The sequence below is a fragment of the Salmo salar genome, chromosome ssa11 (genome assembly GCF_905237065.1).
Source record: "Salmo salar chromosome ssa11, Ssal_v3.1, whole genome shotgun sequence".
NCBI lineage: Eukaryota > Metazoa > Chordata > Actinopteri > Salmoniformes > Salmonidae > Salmo > Salmo salar.
Window position 1 is genome coordinate 84,769,811 of NC_059452.1, and position 19,169 is coordinate 84,788,979.

Here is a 19,169-nt window from a genome sequence, read left to right on the forward strand (position 1 = left end):
TGCGGATGGCTCATGAACACTGTTGATGCCAGTGGATGTGGAAAGACAATCAGAGTGGGTTGTGGGAAAATAACACTTACTGTAACCCCATTTGACCATTTCTTCAAGCCCTGTCATTCTATGTATACTTCATCTTTAGTTATAGTCCCTCCCTTTGAGAGTCATTATACTTAAAAGATGACAAATGTACTCATTTGCAATAGGCCTATTATGGATGTTTATGGCCGTGCCACTGCTTTGATTTGACTGGATTATAGCCTACAATAGGTGTATGCAAGGCAAATGTGCGAATCCACTTGAGGAATGCTAGCTTCAAGCCATCTATTAAAACAATACAGAAGGCGTACGAAAATTGCCATTTCAATTACTTTCCCCTTGACTCAATTCAAAGTTATTTGCCAAGTTGTGAGTAAATACGTATTTTGGAGAGCTTGGTTTCATACCGTTAGCAATTCAGTTTTTTTAAATTATGGACCGATGCTTAACTGACAGCTATATGAGGTTAGGCCTACTTAATTTAACACGTTTCACACGTTGGCTTCGAAACTAAAAGTCCTCCAAGGGACTCCTTATACACTCCCCCTTTCTCGGGTGTCGTTGCGGTTTGCTTGCGTTGGTGCCAGTCCCCCTTACGTGGGTCCCTATTGCAGTGCGGATCCAGTAGTTGGAGTTCTAAACCTAGCCCAAGAGAGGGAGCGCATCTGAGTGAGCAAACAGAACTAGAAACTATAGGTGCATTTTTACTCTATCGAACATCGCTTTTGAAAGACTGTCACTTTTACTGCCCTGGAGCCATCTTTCCAGCCTTGTAGTATAACGCCCTCGATCCCCGCCTGAAAACTCACACACGGTCGTGTCAGCTGGCATGAGCTAACCCACCAGACATGGAAACCAAACCTTTCATGTCATTGGGTAAGTTTTTCATCAATTTAAAAAAAAAATATTATTGCAATATGGAAATTTGAGATTACAATTTTACAACGTTTAGACTCACGCAGTGCTGACGAGCAATGGTGTCATTTATGCACTGCATTTTGAAGCGTCAGAAATGAGTAAGCTAGCCTAATTGCGTTCATGTAAAATTATAATAATGTTTAGGTTACGTTATGCGCAATATATGGAAAGACACAAGACTTCTTGTTTGTAAATATCAAAACATTTTCTCACCGTAGCCTGTGTTTGACTGAAAAGAGAGAGAAACTTGAGTCGCGCCAGTCTTGTTAAATATAAGCGGCTGCTACTCAGCGGTGTACACACTCCTATCAGAGCTGATGACATTCGATTGATTAGGGTGACATCTCTTTCAGGAAAATTAAAGCCTACTCTCTCTTTCAGTACATTTAATATCTGAGTATTCTGCAAACTATTGTCGATTCGCATTTTTATGGCACTTCCAGCTAATTTAATTTAATCTAAGAAGGATACAATGCAAAATGGTATGGTAGGCTATTTGAAAATCAAAATTTACCCGGCAGGGAAACAAACCTGGCTAGATTGCATTGCATATGCACTTGGAAACTAGTTTATTATATACGTAAAAACCTCCATAGCCTACCTTTGGTAGCGAACTGTTGTTCATGGCAGACTACCAGTATACAGTTTGTACAGTAAGTACATAAGTCTACGCGCAATGGAGTCGATACAATAGGCTACAATAGCCTTCCACTGAAAGTGTTCAAAATGGACTGCACACTCCTTGAGTAAATACCAGCCAGAGAATACAAATGTAGGCAATAGGCTGACGTATACTAGAGGCATTTATTTGAAGAGGCAAGCATGCTAGACAATGTAGCCTTGCACAATTGAATATATGCCATGTATTCGTCGCAAAACGAATTTATTGGCCCGGCTTGTATTTTTGTTTCCACCCAATGTTATGAAGTCGTGTATGAGTAGGGGTTCAGACGATAAGAGGGTGAGGATCCAGCTCGAGCACGAGAGACAACTCAGAAAGTTGATACTGGGCGTTGGAATGATTTGGGGTTCAGACTCATGTTGTTGTGGAAATTAAACGCCATTTTGCACTTATTGCTTATCAATAACAAGCCCAATTTGATTTATTTTATTCTATACAAAGTTGACTCTTTTAAAGCAATTAAGTAATGATTATAAACGTAGATGTGTGGAAATGTACACTATATTGAAATATATACAATATGTTTTTTATTCTATTGATAATGTTGAGTGTTATCCGTCTTATGGCTACAACATGTAAGAGCATGGGCATGAAAGGCCATTTTTGCTCATTCGTTGTTAAGTTGTTTTTCACATAACCCGTTTTCTATTGCAGTTCAGCATTATGTTAATTTATTTTATTGCTTCAGCACTGTACCCGTTTTCATTACATCACTCAATTATGATGATGAAAATGATGATTACTAAGATTTTAATTAGCATTATTTTCATATGTAGTAGTAATTAGCAATATATAGTCTAGGCCTAGTATCTTTTTGTCCTAAACTATATGAGAAAACAACTTAGAACTTATATTATTTCAACTTAGAATGTGGATTTATAGGTATTATAAGTCCTTTAAACGTATTTTAAGTCCCTTAAACACACACACACACACACACACACACACACACACACACACACACACACACACACACACACACACACACACACACACTCTTACGGTGTAAATCATTAATACTCAGCTGCTGTATGTCTGGTGAACTGTATAGAGCACAACTTGTCCCATGTAGCAGAGACATAGCTGAGAGCTGTAGGCAGCCATGTTATTGTGTCTGCAGGTCTTTCAGGGGCGCCTCATGTTACACCTTGACACATCATCAGCCCGCCTGCCCGCCACCGCCAATATGCACAGATGAGAGGCACAGGGACTTCTGGGATATCTCTATCTAATTACACACCTGATCACTGGCACTGTGACCACACAGGCCTTTATATGACTTAACAGACATACATCTCACATATCACCATGCCAACTTTCACATAGACATGACAGGTTGCATTTACAGGCCCTACTGTAGTTTCCGTGTCTCCATATTAAAATCAATTATGGTTAGATTTTTCCCTAAATATTTACAGACCCAGCATAGCATGGAGCCAGTGTGTGTTGTAATAAAACTGTAATAGCAGTGTAATAGTTAAAGTGTTGTATTAATCAGCATCTCTCTATGCTTCTATAGTACTGCCAAGGTTCTTATCACTCTACACTGTTTCAACATGCTGTATCAGCAGGCCATTTGTCGTCAGTTCTTGATTTGTCGGCCCTTAACTCGGGATTTAAATACAAACTTTCCCCAAACTCACTCTAACGCTCTGATTGTTAATTGCGCACTTCAAGGACACCCCTAACTCTGATAAGCCCTTGAATGTATTGATTAGCCGTTCGCTCTATGTAATTATCTAGAGTTGTGCTGCATTAGGAATTCAAACATGCCACTGTTTGAAATGACAGCCAGAGTATTTTACAGTTCTGGATTGATTGTTGGCTGTGGTGATGACATCCTGCTTTTGGCACGGTATGTTCTCTAGGATGCTAGCTAGCCTAGCAGCCTGTTTTTTCATTTTCTTCTCCCTCCTCACTTAAAGCTGTGAAGAATGGAGCGGTGACATTGAAAACAGACAATGTCTTCATTTTGTGAAAGGAATTTGAGCGTGGCTTTCACAATGAGCCAAGAAATCATGTTATGAAATGTAGAGTGTCTTTTGCCAGCTAAGGATGGATTTTGGGAGAATGAGTTGTATTTAGCTTTGTGTATTATAAAACAGAGAAAGGGATATGGCCTTAAATAGCCTGTCTGCTCCATAGAGCAGATCCAGAGATGTACTATGTTATCTATGACTAGAGATAACTGAGGATAACGGTCCTCATATATCCTAATGTATACTATGTAACATGATGGTTGTGACACTGTTTCAACGGAGTGTGGACACAGTTGAGGTCAGGAGATTGTCTGTAGCTTCAAATGGGTTTGTGTTGTATTGTTGATTTAATGGAACTAATTGAATGTAAATCAGAAGTATTGCTTGTAGCATGACAAGGATGGTGATTGTGTGATGTGAGAAACATATAGATGAACTCTTAGGCAGGGTTTCCAAACTGGCTGCCGTGGGGGATTTTATTTGCCCCATAATTTAGTCAAAAATCATATCTGTTTGGTCCTCTTGCGGTCAATTTGCAGACTACAAATGATTTGTAAATATGTTCCGGCCCCCTGACCATCCGCTCAAGAAAAAATTGTTCCGAGGCTGATTCTAGCTGATGATCCATGCTCTTACGGGATCGGTTAACTATTCATTTGATGGAACCAGATTGGACAGAGACCTTTTGGTGGATGCCAGCATGGCAACCCTGACTTTATTCACTCTAAATGTAAAGAATCCTAGTAGTATGCATCAATGTCTGGTATGGGCCTTATTGATGAGCCGCCACCTGTTACTGAAGTTGTTTATGTTATTCCTAGTACCTCTACAAGTCAAGGATATTCACTTTATTGTTGTTGTGTTTGTTTGAGGGGGTAGCCTATTTCAGGAACAGAAGGTAACCCCCCCCACCACCCCCCCACCCCTCGTCTTCCCACCAGTGAAGTTCATGGTCGTTGATGAGAAAGTGAGATTCATGGTTGGGGGGGTGGAGGCAGAGGGTGGGAGACAGGGTGGAGGGGGCAGGCTGCATTCCTCTCCTGGCAGTAATTCAGGAACAAAGGTATTACCAGGAGTGGGTGTGTGTCTGCTGGGAGGAGGGAAGCGGCTTGGCCCAAAGCGCCTTGGCCAAGTTTGGCTTTTACAACCGTCCAGTTTTGCTATCCTTTTGAGAGGGGGCTGCAGCTGTCATTTTTATTGGAGGAGGTTTACAGCGAAAGTTAATGGCTTAAAGTGACAGCTCTCGCTCTTTCTCCCTGACACTCTCCCCCACACACCCCCAAGCCTCACTACTCCTTCAAATCAAAGGGAATGTGCCTCCCCCTCCAGCTACCTCCCTCCCTGCTGGCATCAGAACCAAATGTACAAGAGAGAGAAAAAATAGAAATATAATTATGAGCGCAGCTGCAAATTAATTTGTCTTTTTTTTTTTTACTGAAAGTTAAGTGCCTTGAAGTCTAGACTGCCACTTTTCATAGAATATCTGTGCTGCTGTACATTAAGCATTAATGTTCTGCTGGCAATTTTAAAATACCTCTCTGACTCTGGGAGAGAGAAGCTGTGCACGTCAATGCTGATGATCATATGCTGTATCACAGCAGTCCCAGCCTGTTTCTGCTCTCATAACAATACTTATCACAAATTGCTGCTGGTAGGGCTTTAAACAGAGATGACAATCGCTCAAACGCTCATTCATTATTTGTGTTTTGAGCCGTGTAGGTAGCAGGAGAGGTTTATCGATAAGGGCTGCACTGAACTTTGAACCTCAAACCTTGACCTCTACCTCCTGCTTGCTTTATCATTGGAGGAATTTTGCTTCGGGCATTCAATGTTTTTGACCAGCTTTTTTCAGCTTTCACCATTCTAAGACCGCTATGTTCCTGCTGCACTGCTGAACATTTGTTTTGCGTTGACCGTTTTCAAAATGTGTAACGGTCGTCGTATATAGTGGACCAAGGCGCAGCGGGTTGAGTGCTCATATTAACTTTTATTAGAACACATACGAAACAAAACAAGAAAACGAACGAACAGTAATGCAGGCTAACCCTAGCAGTGCAAAAACAACTTCCCACCAAGGACAGGTGAAAACAGCTGTTCCTGATTGAGAGCCATACCAGGCCAACACAAAGAAATACACAACATAGACAGAGCATAGAAATACAAAACATAGAACATAACTAAAAACCCCGGAATACTCTAAACAAACACCCCTCTACATAAACACATATCCCAACAAACCCCGAACCACATAAAACAAACACCCCCCTGCCACGTCCTGACCAAATACAATAACAAATAACCCCTTTACTGGTCAGGACGTGACAAAATGTGCTTTCCTCTACATTAGCTGGCAATTTATTCCTACATATTATTTCTATAGAATATTCCTATAGATTATTCCTATTCCTGCACTTCAGGACCCGTTCTGTTTGTTTTGCAGGCTGAGTGAGTGTGAGAATGTGTCGGTTCAGTTCTGTGGGACTGAGAGTATTCATGATGCGTACAGCCGCTCTTTTGAAGCGAAAACAGTCTCTGTGGGGATTTGAACAGATCACACTCATAATTCACACAGAGAGGAAGGTCGCTCTGCCCTCCTAGCCAGAGATCCCACTGCTTTATACTGCGAGAGAGAGAGAGAGAGAGAGAGAGAGAGAGAGAGAGAGAGAGAGAGAGAGAGAGAGAGAGAGAGAGAGAGAGAGAGAGAGAGAGAGAGAGAGAGAGAGAGAGAGAGAGAGAGAGAGAGAGAGAGAGACACCACTGTCCACTAATTCGGGCCTGGGGCCCCCCTTGGGTGTACGTTTTGTTCTTTCAAAAAAATGCATGTATTTTGTTGGACATAAAAAAACGTTAAGAACACCAGGAAATAAGCTCCAATTGAGTTTAATTTTGGAAATCTGTTCCCACGCATAGTAGAGAGACACGTGATCGTATACAAATATAAGCAAGGTTTGGCATGATTATGTTTTAGGCAAATATTATATCTGTTTGGGATTCTTGTGGTCAGTTTGCAGTCTACAAATGATTTGTAATTATGTTCCAGCCCCCCGACCATCCGCTCAAAGAAGAAATCGGCCCGCGGCTGAATCTAGTTGATGATCCCTGCACTTGAGTATTATTGTTAAACAGCCTTCAAGGACTCAAAAGAACAGAGTCATCATCCCTGGCCAACTTTATTTAACTGAAAATCTCTTGAAATGTGTCCTGTGTTGAATTGTACCCTGCAAAAAAGCTTCTTTCACAGTGCTCTAATACAGGTAAATTGCTTGTAAGTTCAGTCCAAAGATATGTTGTGAATTAGTCAGGAGAGCTGATATGGTTATTCACAATAACATCGCTGTTGATTTCAGATTCTTTAATGCTCCTTTATGATCTGTACAATGACCTTTAAGTCCACCGAGGAACACTGATCAAAAACAAAACTAGTGATTTCTCCATAAAAACCATTTAATTATAAGCCGTTTTAAAACTAATATTTGTCTATGTTATTTCAGCAATGGTAATCCAGCCCTATTATAGCTTGGTTAAAATAAGAATACGTGTTTTTAAGTGTTTATCTACAGTGTATATCTGACAAATACCGGTCGAGCTATTATGAGTCAATTTAAAAATGATCACAAGCTTTGATGAAGCGTTTGAAGTCTTTGCTCTCATCAGAGAGTGAAAGTGACTTGGCCTTTCCATGGGTGCTCACACACACACACACACACACACACACACACACACACACACACACACACACACACACACACACACACACACACACACACACACACACACACACACACACACACACACAAAACCCACAGAGAAACAGACAGAAGTAGAAAGGTGGATTTATCATCACAGTTTTATGGGGTTTCCTATCAGGTGTTTCTAAGACAGATGTGTTGGGACCTTCCCCACCTCCAGCCTGCAGCGTGTTACTACGTCTGTCCCCTTAAAAGGCGCCAACCACAGAGTTCGTCGATGATCAGTGTGCTACAGGCCAGAAGGCCACAGTAGCAGCGCAGCACGTCTGTTAGCCACTCTGCACAGGTTAGGGGAAGGTGCCATGATGTTCAGCCTCAGACAGGAAGCAGAGCGGTGGAAGGAATTGGTACAATGTTGTGGGCGGAGGGGTGGAGCGATGGAAGGGCACAGTGCATGGGCAGACCCAAAGGTTCCTTAACCGCTGTTTTTGTCAAGCAGACACCAAACACACACACTAGAGTTTATATTAAAGCCCTGCACTTACATAGCACATCATTTGCTATTGATCTGGTGTAGTGTTTCTGATGTTTACTCACAGCTGATAGATGACATCAAAAGGAAGCAGCGTAAGACAATATTTCTTCTTGTTCTGGGTTCTGCTTTTGATTGCATGGCTGCTTTCTTTAGATGTTTACAGTGTTTAGCTGTTATGGACTGCATGTACAGAGTATGTACCTACCACGGTGTCTGCAGTAGGAATATATGCTCCAGTTAAACAGAGTAATGTTGTGTGCTTTGGCATTAAGCAAGGATCTGTGGAGCTGTCTTGAGTATGTTATACATTCATCTATAGGGATATATCTGGATTTAATGTGGAAGGAGGGAGGGAAAAACGGAGAGGAAGGGAGAATGAGAGGTGAAAAGAGAGAGTGAACAGAGTGGAGTGAGTGAATGAATGAACAGTGAAGAGAGAGAAGGGGAGGGAGAGGGGAAAAAGAAGGAAAACAGTGTTTAGAAGTTAGTGGAGAGTTCATAGCGGTATATCTACAGATACTCAGGCTTACAGTGGTGTGCTTAAAACAACCAGTCAAATGAAGGGCCATGATTGTAATTAGGACCCATTACATAAACTACCCAACAGTCCTAGAAATAGAGATACAATGGAGGATGTGATAGTAGTAATGGCCCTCCCCCTGTGACCAACTTCCCAAGCCTCTCTTTGGGTCAGTTTATACCATAGAAGACTCAAACCACTTTGTAAAGACTGTTGACATCTAGTGGAAGCCTTAGGAAGTGCTAAATGATTAATAAGTCCCTGTGTGTTTCAATGGCAAAGGTTTGAAGTGATTCCACACATCAGATTTCCATTTCCTGTTAGGATTTGTCTCAGGGTTTTGACTGCCATAAGAGTTCTGTTATACTCACAGACACCATTCAAACAGTTTTAGAAACTTTAGAGTGTTTTCTATCCAAATCTACTAATTATATGCATATTCTAGTTACTGGGCAGGAGTAGTAACCAGATTAAATCGGGTACGTTTTTTATCCGGCCGTGCAAATACTGCCCCCTATCCCCAACAGGTTTAAGTACCTGTGATTGTTTTAAATTCAAATGGTCAACAATAAACAAAAATGACTTCTTAGCAAAGAGCAATTTCTCAAGCAATTTATTTTGCTAGGACTGTCTGGGAGCAGTCTTAGTGCAGAGGGGGAAACCAGCTGTTATTGGCAGAGAGGTTTGGAACTCTCTTTCTTATTGGTCTATTATTAGCACATTTCATCAGGCAGGTCAAAACTCCATCCCACCAAAACAGGCTGAAATTTGAGGTTCTCTTTTCAAACAGCTCATACACTAAAAGGGCATTACCAAAATGTTCAAAAGGTTACAGTATTATTCCAACATCATAGTGTGTAATATATATAAAACACAGTAAAATCATGTTCTTGACTGCACTGGGCCTTTAAGATGGCACATTTCAGATAATATTATGACAGTATGTATACCCTGAAAAACAACATGCCCAGTAGGGTTCCAAAACAGGAATACTAATAGTAATGTGTTGGGGCTTATATTTGTCCTATTTCACACATGTACATATGTATTAAAGACATGATTCATTTAAGTCTTTGTGTTGTTGTAGAATTTTATTCACAGATTTTCCAACTGAGAAAATGAAAAGTGTGATTTACTGTTTGTTGACACCTCAGAGGTGTCATGTTTTTCCTGCTTCCGACCAGACTACATCAGCCCCCTCAGTTCTGACGCGCGACCCCATATACACTCTCTAGGCAGGCAGAATGACAGTCTGGAGGGCTTTGTCACCTGTGGTTAAACACTTAGCCGGGACCGTCTGCTTTCAGGCATACTTTCCACAGAGGTGGAATGGTGTTGAGGAGGAGGTGCTCTGTCTGTCTGTCTACCTGTAAAAACAATATTTGGGCCACAGTGCTGCTACTCTAGACTGGAGCAGACAGGCTATACATACAAGTCTCACCCCTACCCTTGAGTGGATGTGGTAGGGTGATAGGTGAGCTGATGGTGCTGCAAATCATTCCACCCCTGCCACATAGGACAAAGAGCACAGGCATGTCTTATCTTCCATTCATTATCAACCACTATGCTGAGAGTAAGAGTGAGAGCAGGAAGGAGAGAGAAAGAGCAGAGACACAACATCAGGTGACTGTTGAGTTCCCTCTTTAGTCCAGGGAAGAGTTGTTCGCTCATATTATGTTGGAGCCAGAATGTGAATAGGTGGCTGGGTGACATTAAACCTGCTTTTATCAACTCGCCCCTCCGTATCTTTTTTTGCTGTAGACGTAGACATATTGACTTTCTTTTGTCATATTACACGTAAATATCATGTTTCACACACAAAAACGCACGCCGTCTTCATTAGATCAAATGAAGCCGTGCCAGGAACAACCCTCAGAACTAAGGAGCACTTATGTTGGAGTTTGTTATTTCATCCTCTCAACAAAGACTTTAAAATAGTCAGGCAGGCAGGCAGGCAGGCAGGCAGGCAGGCAGGCAGGCAGGCAGGCAGGCAGGCAGGCAGGCAGGCGCTGGCCATGTCTTTGTCATCTGTGTGTTCTGCATACCACATTGCTTACTTTCCAGTGCCTGCAGAAATGACAAGTTCAAGTGTCGCTTTTAGGATGCTTTCTTCTGTTTCAGCCTGGAATGAGTAACAAGAGACCATTTCAGATGATATAGGCCAGATCAGAGCCAGACTAGAGCACGCTGGAGGAGGGTGTGTGTCCTGTGTAGTGCGAGGCCTGGTTGTGAGTGAGCAGCAAAGGGCAGGGAGGCTCAGACTGCCAGTGTGTGAAAGTCAGGGGTTGTGGCAAGGTCACGCTCTGTGGGAGGCTTGCGGTCTCTGGAGAAACACCAACACTTCTGCTGCTTCTGTCTCTGCGTGGAGGTGAAGAGAGAGAGAGGGAGGGAAAAAATGAAAACAGGTAGAATAATATCAGTCACGGACACAAGGGAGAGGCAGGGAGGTTTCCATTTATGTCTTGCTGTACACCAGGTATCATCAACTAGATTCAGCCGCGGGCCAATTATTTCTTGAGCGGATGGTCGGGGGGCTGGAACATAATTACAAATAATTTGTAGACTGCAAATTGACCGCAAGAGGCCCAAACAGATATAATGTTTGACTAAAACATAATTTGTTTGTTAATTGATTCAGTTAGAGATAAAGGGATGCTATTAATCGCTATATTTTTCTCTCTTTCTCTCTCTTTCTCTCTCTCTTTCTCTCTGTCCCTCTCTTTGTGAAATGAGAGAGAGTGCATTGGGTGTTTATTACAGGATTCAGGAGGATGCTACTCTGCCCTCATGGCTATTAAACCCCTCACTGAAAAGGTGGCATCAGGGGGAACTGTTAGAGAAAGTGGGGTGGGGTTGGGGGCGCAGAGGAGAAAAGGCCTGGGGGTTGGAGAGAGAGGAAGTCCTGGAAACGGTGAGCGGAGCAGAGGAAGGGGAAAACATCTGGAGCGCTTCAGCTGAATATTTTGGCAACATCTGGAGAAATTCCCTGGAATTTAACGGTCCACTCCTTTGATTTCGTTTTTTTTTATCAGTCCTGTTTTCATCTTCAAAGTTCTAGCCCGGTGTTGCAGGCACGTAAATGAAGGGGAGTCTCCCGTGCAGGTTGAGTCATTCCAGACTTTATAGTGGGCCAAATTGGGCCCATGTGACTAGCTCCCCTTTGTGCAGGTCGGGCTAATTAAATGGCACAGAAGTGAGAGGGCGTCCGGATGGCTGTGGAGCCAGACCAGACCCGGCCCGGGACCAAACACAACTCCTCATAAAAGCCTACCTCCTTACCAGTTCCCGCCGTGAACACTTTTAATCAAAGCACACAGAAACATTTTCAGATATGTTTTCTCACCTGGACCAAAGCAAGGAAGAGAGATGTGAATCAAGTTTTGTTGATTATCAAAGGCACGATCACCACGATTGAAAAAACAACAATGCCCGATCGTTGTATTGACCATGACTCAAAAGCAACACCATTAAATCCTGGTTTATTTTCATTGAAGAGGACGTACAGGGAGAAGTGTACTATCCCTCCTTTGAGGAATGAAGTCTCCAGAGAACACAACAAAGACCTTGTATCGAATTAACAACTTAAGTCAGCAGCGTGCAGCAGCAGCTTTCATGATTCTTCAGTACGCCACAGCACAGCGGCCCATTAGCATGGAACATTAGCAATGCACAGGAAGGCTTTTGTCTGTCTCTCTGGTGATCATACGAGTCATTTTCTCCTCTCATCAGTGCCAAGCCTCTATTCATTAGTCATTAAGATTCAGGAGAAGCTTAGAGGAGTGCCTCCTGATTTACCTGCTGCCTGCCGGTGTAGACTACACACGGATGTGTGTGCTGGGAGCTCTGCCTGACAGGCAGGTAGATAGAAAGCTAGCGCTGAGGTACAGAGGTACATGCTAATTCAACGGCGGGGCTGATCAAAAGAGATGCATCATGGTCTCCCTCTGAAGGGCTCAGCGAAGCCTTAGCCCCCTGAGAAACACACAGGCAGGAGGAAGGAGCAAGTCTCTGATCAGAGGAGAGAGAGGGAGAGAGAACAGGGGAGAGAGAGGGAGTGAGAGAGAGAGAGAGAGAGAGAGGAGGGACAGAGAGAGAAGGAGAGAGAGAAGGAGGGAGAGAGAGAGAGAGAGAGAGAGGACAGAGAGAGGGAAGAAAGGAGAGGAAGATGACGAAGGAAGGGTGAGGGAGAAAGAGGAAGAGATGGATGGAGATGGAGAACATGAGAGATTCAAATTATGTTGCTTGTATATGAGGGGAGACTAAACCAAAGCTAGGATAGGCTGTGTTGTGAAGGTACCACTCATCTCATTTCATCTCTTACAAGGGCTGAGAGTGGTGTTGTACAACTTATTAGCCTCTCAGTCGCTACTCGCTACTAAGAACTAAGGGGTAGAATAAGAGATAACCACGTGTCCTCTCTTTGTGATACAGGTATATTAACTTGTCTTTTCCAGCATAAAGTATGTCTGCCTTCTACATGTAAGTCGTTTCGATCATCAAATGTAATACACATTATTTCACAATACTGCTCTGAAATGTTTGATATCTATCCCTATCGATCTCTGTCTCTTCCTCCATTGCCATCTCTCGTTCCCCTGAATGGAGGGAAAAAACCCAGCCAGTTGGTTAATCGTCTCCCCCTCCGTCTGTGCGCCAAGCTATTTTCTCTGTGTTGCTGTGCAGATGGCCTACATCTTTCTGCCTGGCTGACTCGCCAAGCAGCGTGGACAGGCTGCTCTACTCCGCTTTGCGGGCGCAGCATCGCTGAACCTCCTGTGTGTGTGTGTGTATTAGTTCTCTGTAAATTATTTATCCTCCTTTCCCCTTTTCCACGTACTGTAAACACATCTCATCTACATACCTACATGCCCATGCCTATCCACATCTTTCCTGGAAAGAGGGACAAGACCCTAACAGCAGATAGAGACAGCAGGGGGGCTTGCCAAGTCATTCCCCAACCTGTGGCTTACTCTGTACATATTCATCTGTGTCCAGTTCTCTGGATAATGAATGGCCTTGCAGTGGCCTGTCTGCTTGCCCCGGCATCTCTTTTTGATCCAAATTGATTTTGTTGTACGGATCCTGCTTTGTGAGAGGACCCTCCACTTCCTCCTCCTAGGCAGATCTGATGTTCTGTCTCTCTCACTCAGTATGTGTTATTGGAGATAAGAGGTTTCCCCTCCAAGGCAGATTTGATATATTTGTCTTCACTAGCATGCTGCAGGTACAGACAGTGACAGATATAAAGGCTGCTCTGCTTTTCACACAAAATAGACAAATCTCTCTCATCAGTTATACTGTAAGTCTCATTGACTTATTAGCCTTCATCGTTAAAAGGTGGTAAATGCCAGTCATTTGAGGCCAACTTTCTCTCTTTCTCTTCCCTCCCCCTGCAGTCGTGGGCCTACAGTAGACATTCCTCCATACCCTATAACAACAAGCAGTTTGATTATTATCTGTCGCCATTAGATGTGTCTGTCGCCCATCCCCACCCCCAGACAGACAGACATACAGACAAACTGAATGGCAAGGCTCTGATCTAAATTAGCTCTGCTGTTTCAGAGGCTAATGACCTGACAAACTAGGTCAAACCAATGATTCCCTATTCACCACATGTTGTGTGGGCGTTCGTTCATTATCCCTGGCACATATTGATTCAATAGAGCGGTGGTTCCCAAATAGTTGGGGGGGGGATGGGGGGGTTAGACTTTAAACTTACTTTTAAAAGTGGTAATAATAGACTGCACAAGGTGCAATTTAGAAATTGGGTATTGCATCATCTGTTCCTCTTGTCATGTTAGTCATATGCATACCTTAGAGAGCTATTTACAACTTGTCAGAAATCACATCAACTAACCCATGTCAGTTAACGTTTTTTATGAAGGTTTTTTAGCCCATAGATTTTTATTTGTATAAAAAAAAGTTTAAAAAAAGAAAACTTGATATCCATTTGGTAGTTACAGTCTTGTCCCATCGCTGCAATTCCCATACGGACTCGGGGGAGAGCCGTTCGTCCTCTGAAACCCGACCCCACCAAGCCGCACTTCTTCTTGACACACTGCTCACATAACCCAGAAGCCAGCCGCACCAATGTGTCAGAGGAAACACCGTACAACTGGCGACCATGTTAGCGTGCATGTTAACGGCACGCCACAGTAGTCGCTAGAGTGCGATGGGACAAGGACATCCCGGGCCGGCCAAACCCTCCCCTAACCAGAATGATGGTGGGTCAATTGTGCACCGCGTTATGGGTCTCCCGGCTGTGACACAGCCCGGGATCGAACCCGGGTCTGACGCTGCGATGTAGTGCCTTAGACTGCTGCGCCACTCTTGAGACCCTAGCCTATAGATTGTTATACTTTTTTTGTCACTCAAATATCACATGAATACACATTAGACATGGCAAAATGTATAGAATTGCAAGAAAATTTGATTTAAAACTGCAACATTTTCTTTGCACCCCGTGACAAAATGTGTAGAATTGTAGGAAATAAGCTTTAAACCTGCACATGTTGTGGAATGAACAGTGCTTGTGCCGATACAAAAAGACGGGGCGCGGGATGTTCCCCAACGCTGGAAGGGGGGCCGATTGAAAAGGTTTGGGAACCCCTGCAATAGAGGACTGTTGGTTAAGTCTCTTTGCCATTATTCACTACTAAAGTTGTCTGGAATGGCTAAATACCTTCCTTCCCGTGCTTGTTAGTGACCATACACCACACCATTCAGTGGAGGCTGCTGATGGGTGGATGGCTCATAATAATGGCTGGAACGGAGTAAATGGAATGGCATCAAACACATGGAACTGATGTGTTTGATGTATTTGATACTATTACACTTGTTCCGCCCCAGCCGTTACCACGAGCCCCCCCCCACCCCCACGGGTTGAATTTGTTAGATTCCTAGAATTGTGCTCAGTCACATTTCAATTAGTTCCCTTCTTCTCTCTCTGAGCTCTTTGAAATGACCATGGATGTGAATGATTGGTATTCCACAGGCCTGGCTCCAGGGGATTCAGTGGGCTTATGACCAGCTTAGCCTCTAGTCCTCTGCTTGATTGGCAACTAATGTTTCCTTTTTCAGTGGTGGTGGTGATGGATGGAGGGTTGGGGGGTAGGTACCAAGCACCCTTGACATTTGCCTTTCATGAGATGTCACCCTGCATTACATGTGCATCTTAGTCATGTGATGCTCCACCCAGACAGGCACTGAGACATCAATAGCGTCATCTTCCATCACTAGCAGCATGGTCGTGGTGCTGTCTGAGATTTTGAGCCCCATCTCGGTTCTTCGTCTTCTGTATTGTCTCACTATGGACCTACAGCTACAAGACAGAACCCCCTCACTGTGATCCACTTCCTGATATCCCAAGCACTTCTGTTTCCTGTCTCCGAGGCTTCTGAATGCTCAGTCATGTCCTTTGTTCACTCTCTTTATGTTAACTAAAGACTCTGTACCACAGAAAAAACACCCCTTGCACCAGACTCTGCCACATCCACATCCCCCATGGAAGAAAAAATTAATCAAATGAAATCTATATTTGTTTTGTAAATGACCACATGCTGTAGAAATGAAATCCTCCCTGCGGTCCATCCCAGTCATGTGACTTGACCTAGTTCTCTCCCTCCCTTTTCCTCTCTCTGCACTCTCCCTTTCCCTCTATTTCTCTCCCTTTCCCCCATCCCTCTGTCTCTCTCTAGCTCTCGACTGTTAAATATATAATACAAAACTGTTTTTATCCATGTCTGTATAAATTGTATATGTAATTAGTACATCCTTATTTAATTACAAATGTGTATTCATGTTATTATCCCTTCTCATTGTGTAGCTCTATTCTATGTACGCCATCTAGTTTCTCTGTTCTGTTCAACGCAAGGACTTCATGTGAGTGGACTGTTTTCATAGATTGTGTCAGAGCGTGTAAGGTGTAGTATTCACTGTGTGGATGCACTCTTTGGCTCAGTGGGATGTGGGTAATTCAACAGTAACATAATGATGCTGAGACTCAGTGGGATGTGGGTAATTCAACAGTAACAGAATGATGCTGAGACTCAGTGGGATGTGGGTAATTCAACAGTAACAGAATGATGCTGAGACTCAGTGGGATGTGGTAATTCAACAGTAACAGAATGATGCTGAGACTCAGTGGGATGTGGTAATTCAACAGTAACAGAATGATGCTGAGACTCAGTGGGATGTGGGTAATTCAACAGTAACAGAATGATGCTGAGACTCAGTGGGATGTGGGTAATTCAACAGTAACAGAATGATGCTGAGACTCAGCGGGATGTGGTAATTCAACAGTAACAGAATGATGCTGAGACTCAGTGGGATGTGGTAATTCAACAGTAACAGAATGATGCTGAGACTCAGTGGGATGTGGTAATTCAACAGTAACAGAATGATGCTGAGACTCAGTGGGATGTGGTAATTCAACAGTAACAGAATGGTGCTGAGACTCAGTGGGATGTGGGTAATTCAACAGTAACAGAATGATGCTGAGACTCAGATTAGTCACTTTAAAATGTACAGTATGTCAAACAAAAAAAATGATTGCAAAGTTAAACAAACCATAAAATGTCATGCACAAGGACCACTTTTAACAATAATAATTCAAGAAAAACATTTTACTTGAAGAACAGTGCAGATGCAACGTTTGGTAACAGAATGACAGTTGGTTCTGTTTGTGCCGTCATTCTGTTACCAAACTTTTCATCTGCACGATTCATATGTGCCAATAAATTATCTCCAGCTCAGCTATACATTTATTTTGCTAACTTGCTAGCTAAGTGGCTAGTTTGTAAGATCAAGCTTCTTGGTTACATCAGAGACAATCAATGCCCTCCTGGACACCCTCCTGGACACCCGAGCTCCCGAGTGGTGCAGCGGTCTAAGCCACTACAGTCCCTGGATCGAATTCACGCTGTATCACATCCAGCTGTGATTAGGAGTCCCATAGGGCGGCGCACAATTGGCCCAGTGTTGTCCGGGCTTTGCCGGGGTAGGCCGTCATTGTAAATAAGAATTTGTGTCATTGTCGTGTGTGTAGGTGGCAGGGAAGTCAGGCGCAGGAGAAACCAACTTGGTGTAACTGGAGTAGTTTAATTAAGATGAAACAAACTCCAAAAACCAACGTACATAAATAAAATAACATGGGTAAAAATAACCCGTCGCGCACCAATACAAATACACGAGCACATAACAACAAACAATCTCTGACAAGGACATGAGGGGAAACAGAGGGTTAAATACACAACATGTAATGAATGGGATTGGAAACAGGTGTGTAGGAAGACAAGACAAAACCAATAGAAAATGAAAAATGGATCAATGATGGCTAGAAGACCGGTGACGTCGACCGCCGAGCACCACCCAACAAGGAGGGGCATCGACTTCGCCAGAAGTCGTGACAATTTGGTGTTAACTGACTTGCCTAGTTAAATAAAGGTTAAATAATAATAAAAAAATTAAAATAAAATATATATAGATATGTATATATACACTGCTCAAAAAAATAAAGGGAACACTTAAACAACACAATGTAACTCCAAGTCAATCACACTTCTGTGAAATCAAACTGTCCACTTAGGAAGCAACACTGGTTGACAATAAATTTCACATGCTGTTGTGCAAATGGAATAGACAACAGGTGGAAATTATAGGCAATTAGCAAGACACCCCCAATAAAGGAGTGGTTATTGTCGTGTCTTTGGGGTACCATTCAACTGAAGATATGTTTATCAATTAGCTCCCTGTAATTATTATCACGCGATTAAACTGATTAATCGTTTAATTGTAATTAACTAGGAGATCGGGGCACCAAGGAGAATATTCAGATTACAAAGCTATAATTTTCCTAATATAACTTTCCTATATTATAATATTATATTCTATTATAGTATAGGCCGATTATCTTCTGGTTTAAAATGGTGTATTTTACCTCTAGTCCAGTCTCATTCCAAACGTCGTAAATTGTTGTATCTGCACGAACCCAGTCTTTACTAAAATCATCCATACATCAATTGTCTTAAAATCATTTATTTACTACACTAAGTCATTAACAGAAAACATACAAACAGTAATTATCGTCACAAAGGATTGGTAGAGGAATGTGCCCTTGTGGGCTAAACAGGCAGGTCGGCCTGTTGAACAATGGGTCATAAATGGTCAGCTGAGAATGCACACCTACAGAGTTCATTAATATTAACAATTGACAATTGAAGGCTCACTCATTCGGGAACAATTGCAATCAATATATATTTACGCTCAGTGTGTCGTCGTGATCCTTGTTCGAGAGTTCTGTTCTGTTGGGGAGTTTTGTCCGCGTTCTCTCTCTCTCTCTCTCTCTCTCTCTCGGTTAGAATGGATCTTTCAGAGCGACATTCATTAATGTCGTCATAGAATGGTTGTTTCGTTGGTCTTCGCGTTCGATGATATAATTTACTTAGCTGCAGACTAATAATTAATATCAAAGACTTGTTCTTATTCTGTCGGTATCAATAGTCTAAAAGTTAACCACGTGGTATCGTTCACTTTCAGTAGAGGAATTGGAAGGTAAAACCTATTAGCCTATTAGCCTAAACCTATTAGTAAAACCTGTAGGCCTGGTCTGAAGAAATGTAAATCAGGGGGTGTTTTATAGTGCCCATAGAACAGCTTGTCAAATGACGCCTGGTCCTGTATGGGTCCCTGGGGGCGTGCCTATGACTGAGTTAGATTTGGTTACAGAAATACAATTCTATCACATTACATCAGTACATAGCATCTCAATGTCTTACAAAAGCTTTATCCTTATTAATACATTCTATACAAC

At 42.7% G+C, this 19,169-nt stretch overlaps 1 protein-coding gene across 7 annotated transcripts in view; it reads left to right on the forward strand.

Moving 5' to 3' along the window:
- The first annotated feature begins 618 nt into the window (after positions 1 to 618).
- The window catches only part of LOC106563228 (retinoic acid receptor RXR-alpha-A), a 153,855-nt gene continuing 135,304 nt past the window's right edge, over positions 619 to 19,169 (forward strand). For 6 of the 7 annotated variants that reach the window (XM_014128610.2, XM_014128612.2, XM_014128614.2 and 3 more), the window contains exon 1: positions 620 to 912. In XM_014128610.2, the coding sequence (XP_013984085.1) occupies positions 885 to 912 (28 nt within the window). In that variant the 5' untranslated portion in view covers positions 620 to 884. Of the gene's footprint in view, positions 913 to 19,169 lie in introns of all 7 variants that reach the window. The other variant, XM_014128611.2, reaches the window with a different exon arrangement.